Source organism: Engraulis encrasicolus, chromosome 10 (assembly GCF_034702125.1).
Source record: "Engraulis encrasicolus isolate BLACKSEA-1 chromosome 10, IST_EnEncr_1.0, whole genome shotgun sequence".
Classification (NCBI taxonomy): domain Eukaryota; kingdom Metazoa; phylum Chordata; class Actinopteri; order Clupeiformes; family Engraulidae; genus Engraulis; species Engraulis encrasicolus.
In genome coordinates, this window is record NC_085866.1 from 45,169,582 (window position 1) to 45,192,081 (window position 22,500).

A 22,500-nucleotide genomic window follows, 5' to 3' on the forward strand; every position below is an offset into this window, starting at 1 on the left:
AGGTGTCATGATGTACTACAGACACACACACACACACACACACACACACACACATACTGCTGCCACAATTGTGACTGATCATTGCTTCCGTTCCCAGTAGTCTTGTCTGAGCTGAAGATGGAGGATAGCGAGGAAGGCTCAAGCGGCGTGCCCACCAAGACCTGGGGGTTCCGGCGGACCACCATCGCCCGTCGAGAGTTCCTGGAGGAGGTTGGAGAGCTCGGCGAAGATGGCAAGCCGGTGCCAACGCGACATGCCACACGGCAATCGAGAGGCAGAGGGGCTGCTGCTGCGGCAGCTGCAGGGGCGTCACCCAGGCAGCCCGCTCCCCAGAGAACCCCTACAACCACGCGCAGAGGGAGGGGCAGGGGAAGGGGTAGGGGAAGGAAGAGCTCCCCTGGTACACTCCTGTCGCCTTCTGTCGGTGCTGAGACTACACCTGCAGTAGACTTGCAGCCAACGGAGGAGCCTCAGGAGGACGCCGGGACCCATCCTTTCAGCGACAGCACAGAAGACAGCGACGAGATGACTCTCAAACAATACGCAGAGAAGCTGAAACGCAAGCAACAGGAGCAGGCAAACGGCAGTGGTGCCAGCACGGCTGAGCCTGATACAAACTTGAACACTAACAATGTTATGATAGAGATATTAGACACAGAGACTTCTACGGAGGACGAGGAAGTGGCGGTGAGGAAGACAGGTAAGCCGAGGCCCTTCAGGGCTTTCAGGTTCCCCGAAACGGAGGACGAGGAGTCGGCTGCGAGCGAGGACACAGACCCAGATGCTGTGTATTGTCTCTGTCGACAGAAACATAACAAAAGGTATGGGAAACCTTTAACATTGAGATTTTATTAAATCACCCACCCGCCGTCTCACTTGCGTAATTGAACTGTCCATCCAAGAGCTTTTCAATTGAAGGGCGCAGGCCCGAATCTTCTTTAAAAAGAAATGAATGGGAGCAAATCCTGGTGTCGCAGGCCTGTTTTTCTTTTGTTGATCTTGAATTTGTACTCTAGTCCAGCACTGAGACTTTTTTAAGTGGATGAGCGTGTTTTTTTGCTTGTACCTTTAAAAACATTTCATTTTTTACCACACAAGGATTTATTTTAGAGTTTGATCTGTATATGCATGTTCACCCGTTAAGAAGGAACCCTGGTTAGTAGGCTCCATTGTTTCCCACAGGTTCATGATCTGCTGTGACCGCTGTCAGGAGTGGTTCCATGGTGACTGTGTGGGCATCTCCGAGCAGCGCGGAAGCCTCATGGAGAAGAACAAGGAGGAGTACGTCTGCCCCAATTGTAGCCCCTGCGCCAGCCCAGTTCCCCTTATGTCTTGGCAGGCTAGCCGCCCCTCCTTGCAGATGAGGCTTGTGTCACCTTCTCCTGACGCCGGTTGTTCCAGCGGAGATTACGGCATCAAGGGGAAGATAAAAAAATCTAGCAGCGAAGGACAAAAGATTCAAATTTTTCATTCGGTAAAACTGTCAATATTCTTTCTGTGTTTCACCTTTGCACGTATCCTGCACTAGATGTAGTGATTAGTTGAGTAAGAGAAATTAAATAATCTTCATGTGGACTTAATGGTGTTCACTTTGTGCATCATGTTTGGTTTCTCCAATACATGTGATTTAAAGTTGCTACATGAACTTGCATTGTGTTTGTACCCAGAGTAACTTCATTGACTAAACTTTGTTGTACAGGTGGCGAGAAATGTTGTTGTGAAGCAAGAGCAGACTCTCCCAAACTGCATTGGGCCGGGCTGCACCAAGAGTGCTCTGCCGGACTCTGTGTACTGTGGCCATGACTGCATCCTGAAGCATGCGGCGGTAGCCATGAAGTCTATGTCTGGTCCCAAAGGGCCGAAGCTACAGCCTCCACCTGAGGCCAAACGGCCAACTACGCCCCAACCAGAGCCTCCGCCGGAGCCTAAACCAGCACCGGAGCCTACACCAGCACCAAAACCTGCACCAAAACTACTTGCTAAACCTACCATTCTCTCGGCCCTTAAGGTAATCTCTATGTTCTTGTCAGTAGGGTTCGTTTTGGGTAAATTCTTCTCTAATGACTTCCAAAACATAGTGAGAATACCCTGGGTGTAGTACTTCTCTGTAGTATATAATTCTGCATATTATAGGAAATTATTGTATATAGGGAAATGTACAATATGAGAACATTGATTTAGGGTATGTTTGTACAAGTTGTCATTAATACTAAAACAAAATTACTGTTTCATGCTAAAGTGTAATATATTTTTTAATATATTGCACAACCCTAAATCAGTGATGGCTTGAATTGATGCAGCAGATGATCATGTTCATAATTGTCTGTGCATGCCTCCAGGCCCAGATGAAGCCCCTTCTTGGGAAGGTGAACCGGAAGAAGCCACCAGCACCGCCTGTGGAGGTGGAGGAGAGTAGCACAGCCAGCAGTGATGCGCATAAGAAGGAGGAGGCGCCTGCGCTGCCCAGCCCACAAACGGAGGCAGTGAGGGCACAGCAGACCACTGCGATAGCCCCCTCAGTGTTTTACAAGTCTAGTACGTATCTTCAGTTGAACTCCAAGCCACGGTCTTTCAGATGCTTAAATCTATGTTTAGAAGCCCAACACTTAGGCAGTAGAACAAAAGCAAAAGATGTCCAGTCACACACAGCACACTTGTGGGAAAAAACAATCAACTGTTCACTGCTAAATTTGACAGTCTTACTGGAAATGGGTAAGTACACTTGCTTCAGGCTGTCACCGTTATGTTTTTAACTTAAGGTAAGGTAAGTATTCATTAAAACGCATCTTGTCAAGTCCTGATGTACTATTAGTCTACCAGCCCTAACTGGTTGGAAATAAAACATCTTTAACTTATGTTATATGGAACAGTCACCAAACTTCCTTAACTTTTTATTCTCCTGAAGATGTTTTCTAATCAAGACAAGGGGCGTCCTATGGCTTTATAGCCTGTCCTTGCCATCTGTAAACCGCCGCTAAATACACTTTACATCTGGGTTTGATCTTCTGGAGTGACCTCACAAAAATATCTTTCAAACATAGCCATTCGGCAATGGGGCAGGGACAAGGGAATACCTGAATCATCACACATTACACATTAGCAGATAACACATCAGAACCAAACGTTAGCGGTAGGAGAAAGTCGTATAATGAAAGCATATCAGATCAATCAAGTTCACCCATTCTACCTGTAATCAGTATGACAGGTCCAGAGCCTGTGTATGAGATTTGCATGTGGTTATTTTAAGAATAATGGCTTTCATTTCTGAGATACTTTCCATCCTTTCCTACATAGCCTTGCGTTTTCAATGAAGTCTAAAAAGAAAAAGATGAAGGTACCAATCGAAAGTGATTCAAATCGTACATACCCTTTCTGGTGAGCAGAGGTGGAAAAAGTTCTGACAGTTTGTAACTAAGTGAAATTGTCTAAAATCCACTCAAGTAAAATGCAAATGACCTGTCTAGAATAAAAGTTAAAAAGTACTACACATAAAATTCAGCAAAACGTGCTTGGTTTCTTCTTGAGACAGTCAACCTATTTTCTTCATCAGTACCATTGTATCTGACCTACATCTCTGGCTCGCCACCAGCCATCTTCCAATTACCTGGCTATTGTGACTACATAGCTCTACAAAGCCCTGCGTGAGTGAAGTGTTTCTATATGCCCGCTACTGCTTGAAGATGCAATCAAGACTTAAATACCAGCATGCCAATGACAAGTTTTGCGTCAACACTGTGCATGGAGGGCTTAGATTGTAAGATAAGTGTAACCTATGTGACATTGCTGTGGATACCACAGATGCCAATCATTACACTAAGTCAGTCATTAATTCTTTAGAGCTGTGCTCTTAGACTCAACCGACACCAGTGAACATTGAGCTATACACTAAGAAGCTCAGTTTGTGTCTTATTCAAGTTCTTTTCATTTAACACACTCAGGGGACATCTATCTTTTTTATGATATAATGTAATATTTTTCAGAAGCTAATTATGTAAGAGATGCTACGTAGTGTTTTGTATAGTTATTTTACAATACTCTCCCTACTGACCAGGATTAGAAACTTACTGCTGATTGTTCACTTCTTACTTCGCTACCTGCGTCAATACAGGCCATCTTGTCAGGATGTTTTTTTCCCCCCTCATGTGCAATTATATGCACAGCTATGGCCGTTGGTCGGAAAACTTTGGTGTTAGAAGAGTTTGCATGCAACACACGTCTATAGACGTAAACCTACAGACTACTAGCCTGGCTGGAAAGGCCTTCATTTCACTCGTTAGAAGTCTTTCAACCGTCTACTGACCGCAAGATAATTAATTAGCCCCAATGCTGCATGACGTTGGTTATAAGTCATATAGAGCATACAGTGTGAGGTCATTGCCACTCAAACCTTAGAATATTCAGCGCATCAACATACAGATCTTCAGCATCTAATTTTATTGTATCACTGAAAATATGTTGTACTTAAGACATCTCTATTTTTGGTATTTTTAATTTTTTGTCAGTAGTTTGTACAGAGACGTTCTAAATAGAGAATCTTTGGTTTGTATACAGGCATTTTTTTCTCTTGTTATGTTTCCACACAATTGTGCAGTATACTTATAGATCATGCATCTTGAGCAGTTTGACAGGTTTGCTGTTGAAACAAACAGTATCACAGTGCAGGAAACTACACTATCCCAAAGGTAGCTCAGAATAGGACACTTTAAAAACAAAATTATCCGCTAAGGACATTGTGTCCACACATTTCTCAACACCGTCAACCACATGTACTGTATGCTCGGTATTCCGAGATGCAATCTGTGATTTGTAGTTTGAGATTATTTAGAACACACTCTGTGCATTGGACATCTCTAAAAGTTCTTGTTGATTAGACTTTTAAAACTGGTCTGCTCTGAACCTTGAACCTGTCTGTATTTGCAATGGAAACAGCCATATGCCCAAGGCCACTGCACTCAATTAGAATATGCCTTTTGTCTGTCCGTCCAACTCTGATTGTCGTCTACACAAACAAACGTAGAGAGCAGGAGAGGCGTTGTAGAAAATTACTACTCTGTTCAGCAGCAAGCATGTTAGCTGTGTAATAATGCACCCGTCCCACTTTTTTGAAAACCTATATGAGTACATTAATATCTGTACTTGCAGATACTGAGTACCATTATCAATACCTTAACCTCCAACATACAATGAAAATAATTGCAGGGGCTTTTTTCTGAACTGGGAAATGAGGGCGGTGTGCCCTTATACATTTGTCAACTTAACCTCCTCAAATGACATTGGTTTGAGCATGTCGTGGTTTGCTCATTGAATCAAACAGAGTAACACGGTTACTCCTCTATGCTGCTTTGCCTTGTTAGCAGTATGGGTTCCTGGTATCGGCAAGTAATGACAAATTGAATTTTTAGACGGTTATTTTTGGACAGATTTGCCTACAAAAAAAAGATGAGCACAAGCTTTGACAAGGTTTTTGAAATTAAAAACAGCAAACAACAACAAACTTAATCTACATAGTGCACCAAATAATATTTAAATTTATTTAACTCCCTTTAGCAATTTACCAAAGAAACTGTAAAAAAAAGGAGCCTACGGGGACAGCTTGTCTATACAACCTGGGGTTTAACCTTATTGGTGGCATGTTACATAAACTTGCATAAATGCTTTCACTGAAACCTTTGTAGTTTAAAAATCCATAAATTGTACTAAACATTTTTTTTTTGCATTTGCCACAAATACTCCTTCCTCTTGGTTTCTTATAGGTAATCATTGAAAATGCTGTGACTGTATTATATGAATGCCAGAAGTCAACGCACTTGGCAATACAGAATGACCACACACACACACACACACACACACACACACACACACACACACACACACACACACACACACACACACACACACACACACACACACACACACACACACACACACACACACACACACACACACGCCAGACCTGGGACCAAGTCACCTTAAACGCCCCACACAATAGATATTCACAATGTAATGGAGACCACACACACACACACACACACACACACACACACACACACACACACACACACACACACACACACACACACACACACACACACACACACACACACACACACACACACACACAAGCATTTGTCACACCATAACTTGAGCATGTCTTTGGGAGACTACAATAAGGAAGTGAGCATTTGTTCGGTATTAGAATTGGGTAAGCATGATAGAAATGACAGTGAAAATCCCATTGTCATTGTGACTCAGTACACTATTACCCACAGTGCACATAACAAAGTTGCATTTATGACTCACCTGTGCACGGGGGCAGCCCATCAAGTGCCCCAAGGCATCATTGCAGGGGGGACAGCTCAGGGTACCTATGGAGGAAGATGGGGAATACCGTGATGGTCACTCACACATCTGGTGGTGTGGGGAATTGCACCAGCCCCCCTCGGGCCACAAACCCAGCTCCCTAACCACTTACCCACGATTGTCCACTGACTATCAGTGACGTACTTGGGTGCATTTGACAAGAGGTAGATTTACAGTATGTCCAACATTGCGAAGATTGAACACGCAGATCCCTCACCCTCAAAGAGAAATCTCCTGTAACCTCAAAGAGAATGAGCGCACCCCCCCCCCCCCCCCCCCCCAAAAGTCAAACAAGTGTGTGGCAGAACACCAAGCTGGATTCAACTGGAATGCACATTGGCGAGGAATGAAGGAGCCCTTTTTCTGATTGTGGAAGATCGCCGGAGACCAGACTGTCGCATCTTTATAACTCCGACAGTGATTTCCTCAGAATGAGAGAAGCCCATTTTCCATAACTGATGGAGAAGGAGACTGGAGAATACTTCTGTTCACACACACACACACACACACACACACACACACACACACACACATGGACACACACACACGGACACAGGCACGAACATGAACGGTTTCTCATGTGATGTTTCCGTTCCTAGCACCTGTGCATTCATGCAAGCCTTGCGCTCAAACAAGCTTGCATACAAGCACTGCAAATACATTAGGGAACCATCATGCACACACCAATCTCATATTCACATTGTTGCTCGAATCTCTGGTCGGCTACTTGGCGGAAAACACAAAAGGAGTGCAAATCATTTCCCCCATCTCACATCCTGTCTTTTGTCCTCCAACCTTGTGCCTTGCTGCTGACTTGGGTAAAGGTTTTATATTGGCCATTCGTTTACCATTCAAAAGACATGCACGGTATAAGAAAAATGTCCTCATGTGTTATAAGACTTGTTAAGTTAAAGTCGGTATGACAACCAGTAGTCAAGTTCATTATGTATTTTTGCTGGATTTTTATGGGGATTTGGAAAACTATACATTTTTGAAAAGTAGATAGTATAAGCAATCAGAAAAACAATGTTTCCATTTGCACAGGTGGCGGCCATCTTGGATTTTTCAAAATGGCGTCCGAAAAACCTATATTTTGTAATTTCTCAGCTTCTGAATAAGTTAGAACATTGATTTTAACTGCTTAACCAACATTTTCAGGGTCACTGAATCTAATTGTGGTAGTTTTATTGTTGTCAGACATTTTGTTACCACACCAATTTATTTGAACTATTGATTTATAGTATTTATGAGTAGATGGCCCTCCATATAAAACATCCCAGCTGGAATGTGCAAAACTGGTACAGTTTACATGTCCACCATTTTGCTGTACATTTACAGGCTTGCCTGTGCAAAGCTCACAGCTACATTGTATCCAGCATACAGGAACAGCACCACATAGTGAATGTTTTGAGTGTCAACAGGTGTTAATTTTTTAAATTACAATTAAGTCACAAAAAGCTGTCTGCGATTTTGTTTGAAAGCTACAAATTACACAATCAGCTTGGAATACAACAACCCTCATAATATGAATTATGATAAATTGAAAAATAAAAAATTTAATATCTGAAGTCCTCAAATTTTACGTAGCCTGCAATGCCATGAACAACACCTGAAATTCTGGTGTTTGGTTCTTTATTCATTTCAGAGATAATGGGACATAAAGGTTGAAATGAGTTGTAATGAAGTAGTAATAGAGTAGTGTCAGGGGCAAGACTGGACTGGCCATCTGGCATAAAGGGCATTTTCCTGGTGGGCTCGCACCCTCGTCGGTCCCTATTCCAAGTAGGCCTACTCAAAAACTACACAGCTTCTGCCCATTGTCAATGGACACAGTGGAAGCTAGACCATTTTAAGCATTCAGAGAAGGCAGGGTTGAGAGAATAAGCTCAGTAAAGGAATTTTCTAAATGTTCAAGCATCAAAGTGTATGTTGTAGCTGTATTTGATGGCAACTAGTGGCTAGCATGTGTTGAGGAATGTATGCCGAACACTGAAGAGGTGAAACTGAACTTCCTGCATCCTGATGGACCATCTCCAACCTTCACATATTCCGATAGACATGCTGTCATGTGATATTACTATGATATTACCATATTATTACTAGGTGATTTGTATGATGTCATATTTATTGAGTCCCATTACAAAGAACCAAACACCAGCATTTGACGCTGCATTCACTCCAACAGCGCGGACATCCACAGTACGTCCACAGAATGTGTCCGTTATCAGTCCGAAACTGTTAGAATACATGAAAACAAATCATGCCTTGCACACAGGAGTGCGGTGTATGCGCGGCGCATGTCCGTCCTGCCCGGACATGTCCACTTTGCTCCTTGAAAATAGAACTGAAGTCTATTGTCCTGCGCGGACGTCCGCATTCAATGTGCGGGCTCCATTGAAAATGAATGGCTGCTGCCTGCGGAGGCGCGGATCAGTGGGGGACCCTCAGGGCCTTCTACGCCTTCAGAGAAGGCCTTCAAATTTCAGAAAATATATTAACGAAATATATGAAAACATAAAAAAACCTCCTTACTCTAATTTAATTTAATACAATACATTTATTACCACATTTTCACTAATCTATGTGCCAAAGTTAAGTTTACTGTCAAATTCACATCAGCAATGAAAGGGTTACTGTCCTGAAACATACTATCCAATCAGAATAGTCTATCTCTATCGAAGCAAGATTAACTGGCTCATTAATTGGTCAGGACTTCATGAAGGCCAAGCTATGCTTTTTGGTTTGGAGAGTGATGGGAAAATTGACGGCTTGATTTGAAGGGGGAGGGACAAAAAAAAACCCATCTTTTGGCGTTCGCGAAGGCGTCTTGAGCTGACCTCAATGCAATGAAACTCTCATGTGATTTCAGAACCGGAACGAGACTTGCACTTGTTTTCAAATCAAAGCTTACTTGTCGGATGGTTGATAAAGCAGAGTCGCGTTTAGAAATTGCCCCTTGGGTACCAAGTATTTGGCTAGAATGACAGGCAGCGTAAGTAGCGCAATCTTCGCACAAAGAGCGCCGAATTGCACCAAATTTTGGCTACGGTCATTATTTGACCACCTCTAACAATGGCATTTCATTTCAAATGTCCCGGAATGGTCCTTTACCCTGAATAGACCTGAAGCTTAAAGTGCCCTTACCTGACCTAAAACCTATAAAAGAAAACACTTAGTGAATGAAAAGGGGAAACAGATTGTATCCCATGTATTGCATTCCATTTTATTTCCTAAATGTAGGGCCTATCCTATATATATATATAATTATGTTTCAGTTTTACAAGACTGTTAAGATTCAAGGACATTCAGTAAACTTTTCATGCTGAAGTCACGCCTCAGTTCACTAGCCTATCTGTCAAGATTTTTTTTTTTTAAGGCCCAGCCGTCGAGCTCACGGTTCGCCACTGGCGCGGATAGAACGTGGACGTTGACTGTGCAGTGTGCAAGGCAGCCCGCGAACCTCTCGGACTCGCACTGCTCACGGAGACGTTAAGGAAACCGCCCTGTGTGCATGTACCGTCAGGTGTTGTTCATGACATTGCCGGCTACGTTTGGGCAAGGAACTGGCCATTTTGAAATATGAGTTTTTTAGACATTCAATTTTTAAATTCTCAATTTATCATAATTCATATTCTGAGGGTTGTTGTATTCCAAGCTGATTGTGTAATATGTAGAGCCAGAAAAGAGCTTTAAAACAACACCACAGACATTTTGTGACTAACACTGACTGATATATTCAAGACCGAATAATGTATAGTGTCCTACCCTCATTTGTAAGCTTTTGCTAGTCTGTTTCTCCCTTACCAAACCAATGTAGTTCTAGGGTGCTACCTTGCTACTAAAAAGGCACACCAATGTATGATTGAAATCCGGGTCGGTCGGGTGCCAAAGTGTCTGATTTCACGTGAAATTACCCAGATACTATACAGTAAATCACCAGTTCAAATATATTAGCATGGTAACAAACTGTCTGAGAACATTAAAACTACCACCAGTAGATTCAGTGACCCTGAAAATGTAGGTTTAGCAGTTTAAATCAATGTTTTAGCTTATTCAGAGGCTGAGATATTGCAAAATTATGTTTTTTCGGATGCCATTTTGAAAAATCCAAGATGGCCGCCATGCAGACACTTGTGTAAATGGAAACATGGTTTTTCTGATTGCTTATACAATATACTTTTCAAAAATGTATAGTTTTCCAAATCCCCATAAAAATCCAGCGAAGGTTCAGATCCAAACGTAATGAACCTGACTACAGGCATATTTAGTCAAATTAATCACGTTTGTATTTTCAATGTTAAATGAATGTCCAACTGACTGATCCAGATTAACAACGAGGGATGAGGTTGGAGGATAGGAAAGGATTTAAGTTTGGGGAAATTATTTGCATGCAAGGCCTCAGAATCACTTCAGTGTCTCTTCCCTGGTCTCTATTTGCCATCTAGTGGACATTGCTGGAACAACTGGGAGCACTGAATTTCATGACTACCTCCTACGTTGCATAATGCCATGCGCTTAGTGTGCAGAAATTGGACTAGCAGAACTATAATCTGATTGTAATAAGAGACATCTTTGGCCTCATTAATATTGTTGATTTACGATTCGAAGTAGGCAAACTTACAAAACCACTATTGTACAAGAACAAATTAATTGAACAACAAACTAACAGTTTACAACTGCAAAAAGATAAAAAAAAATAATCAGAAGCATGTATAATAGATATTTGCCTCTAAAGCAGTATATTTAAGAATCTATTAAAGCAGCATATCATGATGAATATTAAAAACGACAATCTCATCCAGTACCCTCCATGAACCAGCCACTGAAATGCATGAACTGCAGTCATGCAGTTATTCGCGTTGTGTTCTTAAAATAATATTTAAAAATATATATTTTTTAGCTACAATGGAGGTATCAATAGTTAAAAAAAGAAGAAAAAAATGTGTGTTGGTATGAACGGAGTGGTCTTGCACTTGTACCGTGCTCAGCTTGCACACAAACAGGATCCATCACAGCACACATCCAAGCTCAACACAATGAGGGAAATAGTGCTGGCCTAAAACATGTGCATACACATCAGTACTTGATACTTTTTCCAGTGCATAAATCGTTTTGCGTTTAATTTCGGCAAGAATTATTGACAAAGTCCTTGCTACTTTCTTGCCTCTACAACTCCCCACTGTTCTTGCATTGCCCCCGTGGGCCGTCATCAATTGTCCACACACACCTCCTTGTACCATTTCCTCCACCACAAAGCACAGCCTAGCTCAACGCAAATAATGGAAAGTAGCTCTGGCATAAACATCCTCTTCTGACAGCAGAGCTGTAAGTCACCAACAGGCAACACATGCACATGCGTCTACAACCGTGTCTACAATACGTCTCCAGTCCACCAAAACAGCTGAAAGGCTGGCTGCTTAGCACCCCAACGTCATTCTAGTTCCTCTCGTCCTTTCCTGGGGCCACCAGCCTCATGACATGAGACCTGACTCAAAATCTTGCAAAAGCTGAATTCAAAGGTCATTATTCCATTTGCAGTCAAGATGCTGAATGGGGAAAAGCCCCTGAAACGATGCTCTGCTAAGATGGTCAGCGGTGAAGTGGCATTGTTTTCTCCATGGAGGAGGGGCAACACCGAGGCAAGAGGCCACGAGCATGAGGAAGGAACAGGAGAAAGTAGTGTGACAGCCACAGTATTACTGTTTAACACCGGAACTCATGGTGGTACTGAGATTACCGTACGGTACTTGAGGGCCTCTGACTTTGCACAAGCATACCAAAGTAACACCCCCATGACGACATTGCATGACACTTAACTGGTGGTCTAACATCCAGAGCGATTTACATTTTTTACAACTTGCAGTCTCCCTGGAGCCAAGTGGGGTTAGATTGTTTTTCAGATGCTTTAGATTTTTTTTTTTTTTGCATGATCTCTCAAAAGGCAGTTTTGGTATTACCGTACAAAGACAATATTGTGCTATAATAGAGACAGGGATGACTTCAGACATTTAGTTATCTTTCCTCCACGCACAGGAATATTTTGCTATTATTTGCTTTTTTTTACCTGTGACTATGATCCCAAAGCCAACTGCCTTAACATTAGGCACAGTGACCAATCACTGAATTTGGCACATGAAACAACTTTTGAATACATTGTGTCTCAGTAATAGTGATATTAGGGTTATTTGGACTATTTGTCTGCAACATGATGAGCACCCACTGAAATGTCAATATGCATATCCAAAGCTCAACACACAGAAGGAAAAATACCTACAGTTGGCCTAAGAAGTCATTTGGTGACAGCAGAGAAGTACCTAACCGATCGGGAAGATGAGAAATAGCCATGTAAAGGCCTCAAAGTTCAGATTTAAACTTCAGAAATGTCAGTGAAAGTGACTAATATCACCTGCCTGAAAATTGAACATGGCAACCATTATACATTTCAGGCTATCCATTACTTTGGTCAAGAGAATTTTGTTTTCTGTCACTGTTTACATTATGTTAAGTTGACACTTTTGTGGCAATGGTAACCACTTACCAGCAGTGTGCCCCTTTTGTCCATTCTGGGGCCTTAGGGCTTTTTCACACCATAACGGGGAAGCGGGGCGGGACGGAAGCGATTTTTACTACCGGGACACTGCTCCGTGCCATGCTGCATTTGGAAAATCTGACTCGGGCAGAATTTTGATAGCGCCGGCCGGCTATGTTGTAAAATGGTAGTGAAATGAAGTAGCAAAATGGCATTGGCTGTGAGGGGGTGCGGGAGGTGTTGAACAGGACTGGCCGTGTATGCTGATGCGTGGGTGTGAAAGGCTGAGTAGAGCACACCGGCCGGGCTTTTTCTCGCTACACCACTCTTATGTGTTTACGGTTTACACACACGCACACAAAGCAGGACAATAAGGAGAGATTACTCACACATACACACACACACTGACTCGTGTGTACTACTCACACCCCTGTGGACACCCTTTCTCATTAAAGCACTACGGCTCCACTATTTCCATCTGTGATGCTGATTCTACTCGTTTTGCTCAGCTTTTCCTAAAACAGCCATGGCACTGTCATACTGACAAACTGCAACTGTGACGAGAGAATGTGAAAATGTATTGTCTTCTTAACCACCAACTACAATTTAGTGTGTGACATAAAGTGGCCAGTTTTCGCCAGGGGCCCTGGTAGACTATAGAATTGTCTCTGACACTTAACTGAACATGACAACCGTATCCACAATACACTTTTTTCCCTTTTTTTCCCCTTCAATATTTTTTTAGGGCTTTTTTTGTTGTTGCCTTTTTTATTTTGATAGGACAGTTGGAGACGGTGACTGGAAGCGAATGGGAGAGAGATGGGGGAACTTTTAAAGGAACTTTGTTGACAAGAAGGTTGCAAAAAAATCTTTTCTATGTGCTTGCCCAGATGAGCCTTAACAACGCCCTCACCTCCCCTTGAACTGACTGCCTGGGCTATGAAGATTGACCCCATGTCTTCCACCTCACAAGCCTCCAGCTATTAGGTGTTCCGCCTTGGGCCCAAACAGGTTATTGTAAAATCGGATATCTGACACTTGAGCACAATGGCATATTTATCAGTATACACAACACAATCACATTGTTGACATTTTTTCTAACTTTTAAATCTGTTGGGACTTCTGGCAAGAAATGGTGACACGTTCTGTTTTTTTTTTTGGGCCCTGATGTGCCTTTACAAATGCCCACCCCCCTTAGCATTTCTCACTGGGGACACTACAGCCAACACCCAGGAGGCATTGTGGAGCCCTAGGGGTGTGTTGAGAAGGATACAGCGGAGGTGGGGCTTAGTTCCCATTAGGGGGCATTAGTCCATTTTATTTTTCAATACTAAGCGGGTGTTGGCAGACTTATGAAGAGGTCAAGGGGGCATTTGTTCAAAACATGTTGGGAACCACTGGCTTAGATAGTCCTCATACACCTCCTGGTCCCCCGGTCCCCCTCTGCCCAAAATGGCTTGCTCACAGAAACGGACTTAGTTTCCTGGGACAATGGTGGATGGATATTTTCGGTCTGTGAGAAGATGAGCTGTCTCCACCTAAAAAGCGCAGGCATGGTTGCGACATGGTGACAGGCAAGCTGTTCCTTGGTGCCTGAGATGCAAGGCTCAAAGTTTATATTATTCTTTTTCTATTGAAAACTATCGTAATTCCAAAGTTATTCTCACATTTGCAGTCAGCCTATTGCATGCCCCCCCCCCCCCAAAAAAAAAGGCGCGCTGTCTTTGCTCGCCAGCGGGAAAGCTTCTTTTCTTCTGGGTTTTTTTGTTGCAAGAAATAATGGCAAAAAGTTTGTTAGCCTCTACAACTCCCTCACACACCCTCTACTTGACCCCATTGGCCGTTAAGATTATTCCAATACACGTTCTGGTACCCTTTCCTCTGCCTACAGTAGCTTGAATACGTGAGGTGAGACCACTTAGCACAGCAATGGCTGTGGTATAGTGAGACCTGCTACTGAGACGAGATGTTGTGATAGTGGCCATATCTTCAGAAAATTGAAGAGGATTTTTTCTTTTCTTTTTTTTTTTTTTTAAAAGTGGTCAAAGGTTTTTGGCTGGGGCACTGACACTTACGAATCACCTACTTAAATATTTAAACCTTTGAGACGTTTGGCAAGAAATGCTGAAATCTTGCGACTTGCTTTGTCCAGATATGCCTTTACAACCAACAGTTTTCAATGCAATATTAAGCGTTTTTGCCTTTAGGTCTATTTTTTTTAACAAAGATTAGAATTGCCCACCTGACGCTTAAAACACAAGTACATGTACGAGTATATGTACCACTTTTTCCATGCGTAAAGCACTTTTTTCAATGCTTAATTACTGCTCTTTTTTGTGATTTTTGGCAAGAAATCGTGACTTAAGTTGTTGCTTGCACAGATATGACTTAACAAACTCGCCACCCCCTTCTGCAATGAGGTGCATCTCAGGCCTGTCAAGTTCCCTCCTGACATCAGGGGTGTGGTTGACACACGTGTCATTGAAAATGAAAGCCAGGGGCCTTCACAGACCTGTCACTTGAACACAATGATAAACCCAAGAGTATCCCCAAAGTAGTTTTTCAATGCGTGAATATGAACCTTTTTGACCTTTTGCAAAAATGGTGCTGACAAAAGTTCTTGCTACTTGCTCTCCCAGATGTGCCTTTACACTCCTGCTACACCAACACCCTAGGTTGATAAGATTGTCCTCCTCACACGTCCTCGTGCCATTTTCTCTAACCACAGTCACAGTGTCTTTCTAATCAAAGTTAAGTTCAATTCCTTGATCAATGATGGATAGACCTATTATTAGTCTGAGACACACATCTCCTCACTGTAAAAAAAAAGGCACAGACATGGTTGTGATCTGCTGATGCATAACCTGCTACAGTGGAGACCATACCTTCAGCACCTCATCACCACCAGCACCGAAGTGGCCGAAATATATTACATTTAGCTTGACTTCAGAGTGCCTCGGAAATACTCTGCTCTCAACCATTGTTCACCTGGGCACTGATGAGCAACTGAAGCTGTTACCTTACCTTGGTGCCCCACATACGCCCCCCCCCCCTCTCTCTCTCTCTCACTCACTCACTCACTCACTCACTCACTCACTCACTCACTCACTCACTCACTCACTCACTCACTCACTCACTCACTCACTCACTCACTCACTCACTCACTCACTCACTCACTCACTCACTCACTCACTCACTCACTCACTCACTCTCTCACACTCACTCACTCACTCACTCACTCACTCACTCACTCATTTGAATTCAGGATATTTAATGTGGGAAAGCCCCCACATTCCAAAAAAAGAGTTTTCTCCACTGGGGAGGGGCAACACAAAAGAAAGAGACTGGAGAATGGGAGAGGAGAGGAGCGACATGTATTAGCGTCCGTTTTGATGAAAGTGGCCATTTTTTGCCCCAGCCCCTAACCGTAGAATTGCCCATCTGATACTAACAATGAAGCTGCATACATAATAAGAATATCCATAACTTCTTCAGTGCTAAAATTACTTTCATTTTTAAAATGGTGACAAAATATTCTTATGGCTTACCTGCCCAGGTATGATTTTCCAAAATCCCCATATTCCTTTCCAACCCCCTGCACCAACCCACTGGGCCCTTTCGATTGTCCACAAACACCCCCTTTCCTCTGCCCACAGTGGCTTGCCCATCACAGCTTTCTTCAATTCATTGGCCAGTGGTGAATGGCCATATTTCATGTTTTTGAAAGATCACTCGTATTTTCACATGAAAACAAACACACAAAATCAATGACATGGCTGTGATATGGTGAGAGAAAACTACAAACCTCCACCCCTTGCAATAGTTACCTGATTGACCTCACACACCTCCTGGTCCACGTTCCTCTGCCCTCAGTGGCTTGCTAATCAAAGCTAACTTCAATTCCTATGATGATACGATTATACTTTATTGTCAGTTTACACTGAAATTCATTTTGCATCCCTGAGCAAGACTGATGATGGAGATGAAAAGCACGGACAATGGGTGCAAGCCAAACTACTTCCTCAAAGCCAAACTACGTCCTCCCCTCATTTCCTGTTGCTTCAGACCTTTTGATGTGAGGCTCTGTGTCATTTATGAAGTTTTAATTCAATATCTTGCCAAAAACACAATTCAAAGGTCATTCTCTCACGTGAAATTGAGATGTTGAATAGAGGGGAATGCCCCTCAAAAGTGGTGCTACGCTGGTTGACAGCGGGGAAACTTTACTGTTTTCTCCATGGAGGTTGGGCAACACTGAGGCAAGAGGATGGGGGAGCAGGGAAGGAGAGGAGGAGGTAGTTTGACTTGTAGTCCAGCTGTTCCTTTGGAATAGGAGTGGAAGCCATGCCAGCACCACCTCACCTATTACTTTCACAGTGCGTCTTAAAATACACAGGTGTCAATGCAGTGTTTCATGGAGTGGAAGTTGATGTGCTTTACCTAGAGCCCCAACAGTCTGAACAATCTGCAGCCTGACAATTATTTACTATGTTTAATTAACATGCACATATTTCCCGCCAAGCCTTTTTTACACGTGGCAAGAAAATCTGACACAGTTGTACAGCTACTGCCCAATTATTACAACTCTAGGATGAATGACTTCCCTCCCATTCTTCAAACTTTATAGGTTAGTTAGAGAAGTGCTTATCAGATAATCTGAATCTGAATGCATCAAATTTCAGCACTGATGGCTCAAAATGACACATGATTAATATTATGGGGGTTGGACCTCCTCTAGTGCAAGCATACATTTTAAGAATACTTGAAATTGATGGTGGTGGTAATTATTCATAGGAATAAAGGGCAGGATAGGACCACCTGAACATGTTACACACAGGACCTACTGTATAAGACCATCCTCAAACACTGCGACGCCCATCACCGTTTCCAATGTCCACAGCGTTCATCAAAGCAGAGATGATGGACATGTTGCTCTCTCAGGCCAACCAGAACAGTGCCCATGCCCATTCCCGCACCAGTTATGTTTGGAACTAAAGTGCTTACCTACGAACCACCCGTGTTCATACCAAGCTCAGAACTTTTCCGCAGAGAAAAAAACAAGGATTTTTCGGTTCGCATCACAAACCAATTTTCTGCTTCTCAAACCCTCAGACCTGCACCTCTCTGTCGGCTGGACCTTGCCTTCTTAAATACATAGCTTCTGTGCTTGTATTTGTTCACTTCTCCTTTCCTGAAAAGCACAGGTCTGGCTGCAGGGATGCAACCAGGATTTCACTTCTCATTCAAAAAGTATTACTCAGAGGGTCTTTCTTGTGTATGTTTATCCAGGGCCGCTGAGAACTTTAGCGGGGCCCAGGACAGTCATCTGAAAAGGCCCCCAGCCCAATATGTACAATTCTGGTCCCCCCTTCTCTTTGGGCCCTGCACAACCGACCCCTTTGCCCCCTGTCGGCTACCCTGTGTTTATCCTCCCCACCCCCCCACCAGCCATAACTGTAGTACTGTGACACACATGCTGCTCATCACAAGGAGAATATGTAATGTGAAAGCAGAGGACATCACTGCAGCATTATCCCACCGGCTGGGCTACAGTAGTTATACACATTTAAAATTATATTAAAAATCGAATAGCTGGAAATATAAAAGTAGCAACATTGTATGCTGTTCTGATCTGTATACCTTATTACAAAGTTAATATTAAGTTAAATTATTAGCTATTAAAAAGTGCCTCATTATGATTTTATTTATTTAACAATGAGCAATTGCTGTTGACACTGAGGTTCGCCGACACCATTTAGACATTATAAAATATTTGCGTATATGAAGTATTGCCAAGTTCTATAACAAAAAGAAGTTGGATATATGAAATGTGTCAAAAACAGCCTCTACATCAAACTCAGTTTTTCCACAAATAGACTTATATGATAGGCCAGCCTTTGGACAGCTGTAGGCTACGGTGAGCAAACCTCAGTTACTTTAACATCAGGACCATGTAGACCCAATTTATTATGATAGGCAAATATGCAACAGTGTACCACAATATTTCATGCTTTTCAGTCATAGTTTTTCATCTGAGGGCAAAAGGCCAGCCCAAACACCCACTGCCAGTAAATCCTGCTCTAACCATCACTTTGTGTTTGTTTTTGTCTCTGTGCAGTGATGTGTTGTCTTGTGGAAAATGACAATTTGTTGTTCATTAACCTTGGCTGCAACCTTTTATATCATATTTGGCACTGCCTCCAATCCATGGACTCCATTTTGTTTTTATTTTCTAACAGATAAAGAAACAACACAGACTGTAGTAGTCAGTGAAACAAAAACTGATGACCCTGGGAAATCAGAGCCACCTGTGGAGGTCACTACAGTTCCTCAACAACAACCTGCACCCTCACCAGAAACCAGGACCATACAAACAGATTTCAATCTGCTGCCTCTGAAAGCTCCAGTCCAGCCGGCTTCGCAAGCAACATCAACTGCCCCCATACTCTCAGTTTCAGACGCACCCATCACAAGTGGCATAGAGTTTCCATTACTCCCCAAACCATCAGAGAAGCGACCACAACCACAAGAACAGATGCCCGCCTCCCCGTCCCTCCCGTCGCCTCCTGCTTCTGCGGTCTCTGCTTCGGTTCTGTCCCCTGTACCTCCACAGCCCTCTGTGCCCTCCCCAAAGCCCAAGCCCAGCATCCAGATCAGGATGAACGTCCGCCGCTCCCTCACTGACACCCTGTGGAAAAGGTAAGACAACCAACTTTGGGAGTCTAAATCATGCCCCTCCATGGGGCCCAATATCCAAAAAGCAACAAATGGGAATACAGAAAAGGTCTGCCCATTGACTTTTATGCACTGTTTTTGGGTCCTATGCCCCATGGAGGGGCATGACATCAGCTTACCATTGTATCATGAACACTGTCATGATTTCTCATGTCTCCTACCTTTCAGTACCATCATTGACAACTCTAGATATTTTTCAGTTCTAATATGGCAACGAGAATGTATTTCAGCAGGTACAGCTGAAAAAAATAAGGATGTTGTGAAAATATGTTGGCACTCGTGTCAGAAACTGAAACGCACATATTGGGTAGATTTATTACACACAATGACACTTTCAAGGCTTTATTTCTTGAAATTTGATGGAGTGGAGGTGGAAGTATTGTATTGTGAGCCCTTTCATAATGCCTTAATTATTGACCCTCCGTTATATTTACATTTTCTGAACCACTGTATTTTGTGTATTCATTATCTGCGAGCCAAATCATCAAATTTCAAGAAATAAAGGGTTGAAATGTTTCACTATGTGTGTTGAATACAATGTATGATCTTCATTTCCTGAAATGAGTGAAAAAAAACAACAACTTTTTAACAATGTTCTATTTTTAAACTGTACCCGTGCATTTGATCTCACAACAATGACTTATAGTGTACTAATTATGCTAAGTCAGTAAACCATGATTTATGTATACCTGTTTATTTACATTCCACCCCTCTCACCATTTTTTTAATCAGGGTAAATGACAGTGATTACATATCGCTTTCGGAAAAGGAAGTTGGGAACATAGCCCTGAACATAGAGAAGGCCATATACAACATGTTCCTATCGACCGACAATAGGTACAAGAATAAGTACAGGCTGATCCTCTTCAACCTGAAAGACCCTGTAAACAAGGTGAGTTCAGTGCTACTGTTATTTCTGACATGTCAGAGAAAAGAATTAATATTTTGTCCCCATTATACCTCAGCTGATTTGGGGGTGGGGGGGGACAGAATACAGTTGATAATCTACTTGTAAACACATATTGAACAAGTGCTAAGATTCCCCTTGCATTTTTTAGTTCCTGTTTGATCAGGTGATGAGCGGAGAGATTTCGGCATCCAAGTTAACCACACTAAGTCAGGAGGAATTACAGGGCAAACCACCAACATCACCATCATCACCACCAAACATCATTGAATCTACTCAGGTAAAGTAGCAGACTTAGAGACAATTACATGAAAATGACATTGCCAGAAATGGGTTTACCTTAACATTTCCTTTTCTGCTTTTGGCTTAACAGGTAATTTCTGAGGTGGTGGACATAAAACAGGATATAAAAGAGCCATCCCCAAACATCAGTGAAACTACTCGGGTAAATTAACATCCGAAGAAAAGATGTTGTCTGAACAGAGCATTTCTGAGACGATACCTTTATAACAAGATTTATGATCAAGGCCCTCCCTAAACATCAGTGTAACTTTTGAAGAAAAGTATTGTTCTTTCAAGAAATATATATTTTTTTGCCATTGATGACTTTTCCGTTAAATTACAATATCTTTACTCTTATGGCTTAACAGAGCATTCCTGAAGTGGTGAATGTCAAACAAGAGCGGAAGGCAGAACCAGCCCCTCGTAAGGCAGCTGATAAGATGGCAGCTTCATCTGGGGTTAAAGTGTCCAAGTCAGAGGTCTCACCAGCGTCCTCTGGGCCTACTGTAAGCATAGCGTTGCCTCTTGTCAATCACTCTTCCATAGCACGCTTTAATTGTCCAACTCATCACATCTTTCCCATTCCCTCTATCATTGAAAGTGTCATTTCAATGTCATCTGGATCTGTATTATTATTGTATCGCAGTATCTGTTGTTATCATCGCCATTGATGTAAATAGCATTGTTTAATCTTAGTATCATGCAGTTCAAAACAAAGTCCTCCTAAATAAGCAGAACTAACCACTGCCTAAAGTACTGCCGGTGTTCAGTACTTTTATCTTATGCTGCTATCTGTCCTACAAAGCCATTACAATGTGCCACAGGAGGACACCTAGATCTTAGGTCTGGGTTAGGGCTAGGGCTTTGTTAAATGTAGGTCATATGAAGGATATTTTGCAGATGTAGGATGCCTCCTCATTCCAGCATTACAGTTTACATCATCAACAGCATGCTGAATTATACCACCTCAGCCTTTGCCGATAATTTTAATGCATTTCATCTTCTGACTTACTAGAGCATTCCGGAGGTGGTCAGAGTCAAGCAAGAAGTAAAAGTTGAGCCACCACCTCGTAGGGCAGCTGAGAAGATGGCGGCACCATCTGGTGTTCAGGTGTCCAAGGCAGAGAGCTCACCGGCTCCCCCTGTGCCTACTGTAAGCATGGCCTTGTCTCGGTCACACTCTCATTTCTCCTACTGATTTCTTTTTAACGCATGTTCACTTGATTCTATCATTCAGTGTAATTTCAGTATTCATACAGAGGATTTTCTGTATTATTGTTATCATGGTTGTCATTGCCATTGATGTTATTGTGTGTAATATAATTATTGCCATTGTCTTTACAGCAAAATACTAGGACGAAGCAAAATCTTCCTAACAAACCGAATCAACAGTTGCCCAGAGTACAACCAGCTCGATCCAGTATTGCGGTTGACATCATCAGCAACATGCTGAAGGATACCACCTCAGAGCACAAAGCCCATCTGTTTGATCTGAAGTGCAGAATCTGTACAGGTCAGTCAAGTCAAAACGTACATGATATTAAGTTGGGTCTTACCATTCCCTTGTACTAATTTCATTCATGCAGAGGGTTTGGAATGGCCCAATCGAGGAAATGATTTCTGGTGGAAAGAGTGAACTGTTGAAATTTGTAATGTGCATCTGATTTAAATCAATCGCTAATGTTTG

General features: G+C 42.5%; 1 protein-coding gene across 2 annotated transcripts in view; it reads left to right on the forward strand.

The window, feature by feature from the left end:
* si:ch73-181d5.4 (death-inducer obliterator 1) overlaps positions 1 to 22,500 on the forward strand; it is a 41,271-nt gene that overhangs the window by 3,491 nt on the left and 15,280 nt on the right. Inside the window, exons 2-12 of one of the 2 annotated variants that reach the window (XM_063209051.1) lie at positions 98 to 821; positions 1,183 to 1,474; positions 1,700 to 2,008; positions 2,340 to 2,535; positions 19,129 to 19,588; positions 20,357 to 20,516; positions 20,683 to 20,811; positions 20,905 to 20,976; positions 21,182 to 21,319; positions 21,829 to 21,966; positions 22,158 to 22,326. In XM_063209051.1, coding sequence (XP_063065121.1) covers positions 118 to 821; positions 1,183 to 1,474; positions 1,700 to 2,008; positions 2,340 to 2,535; positions 19,129 to 19,588; positions 20,357 to 20,516; positions 20,683 to 20,811; positions 20,905 to 20,976; positions 21,182 to 21,319; positions 21,829 to 21,966; positions 22,158 to 22,326 — 2,767 coding nt within the window. In that variant the 5' untranslated portion in view covers positions 98 to 117. The remainder of the gene's footprint in view (positions 1 to 97; positions 822 to 1,182; positions 1,475 to 1,699; positions 2,009 to 2,339; positions 2,536 to 19,128; positions 19,589 to 20,356; positions 20,517 to 20,682; positions 20,812 to 20,904; positions 20,977 to 21,181; positions 21,320 to 21,828; positions 21,967 to 22,157; positions 22,327 to 22,500) is intronic. The other variant, XM_063209052.1, reaches the window with a different exon arrangement.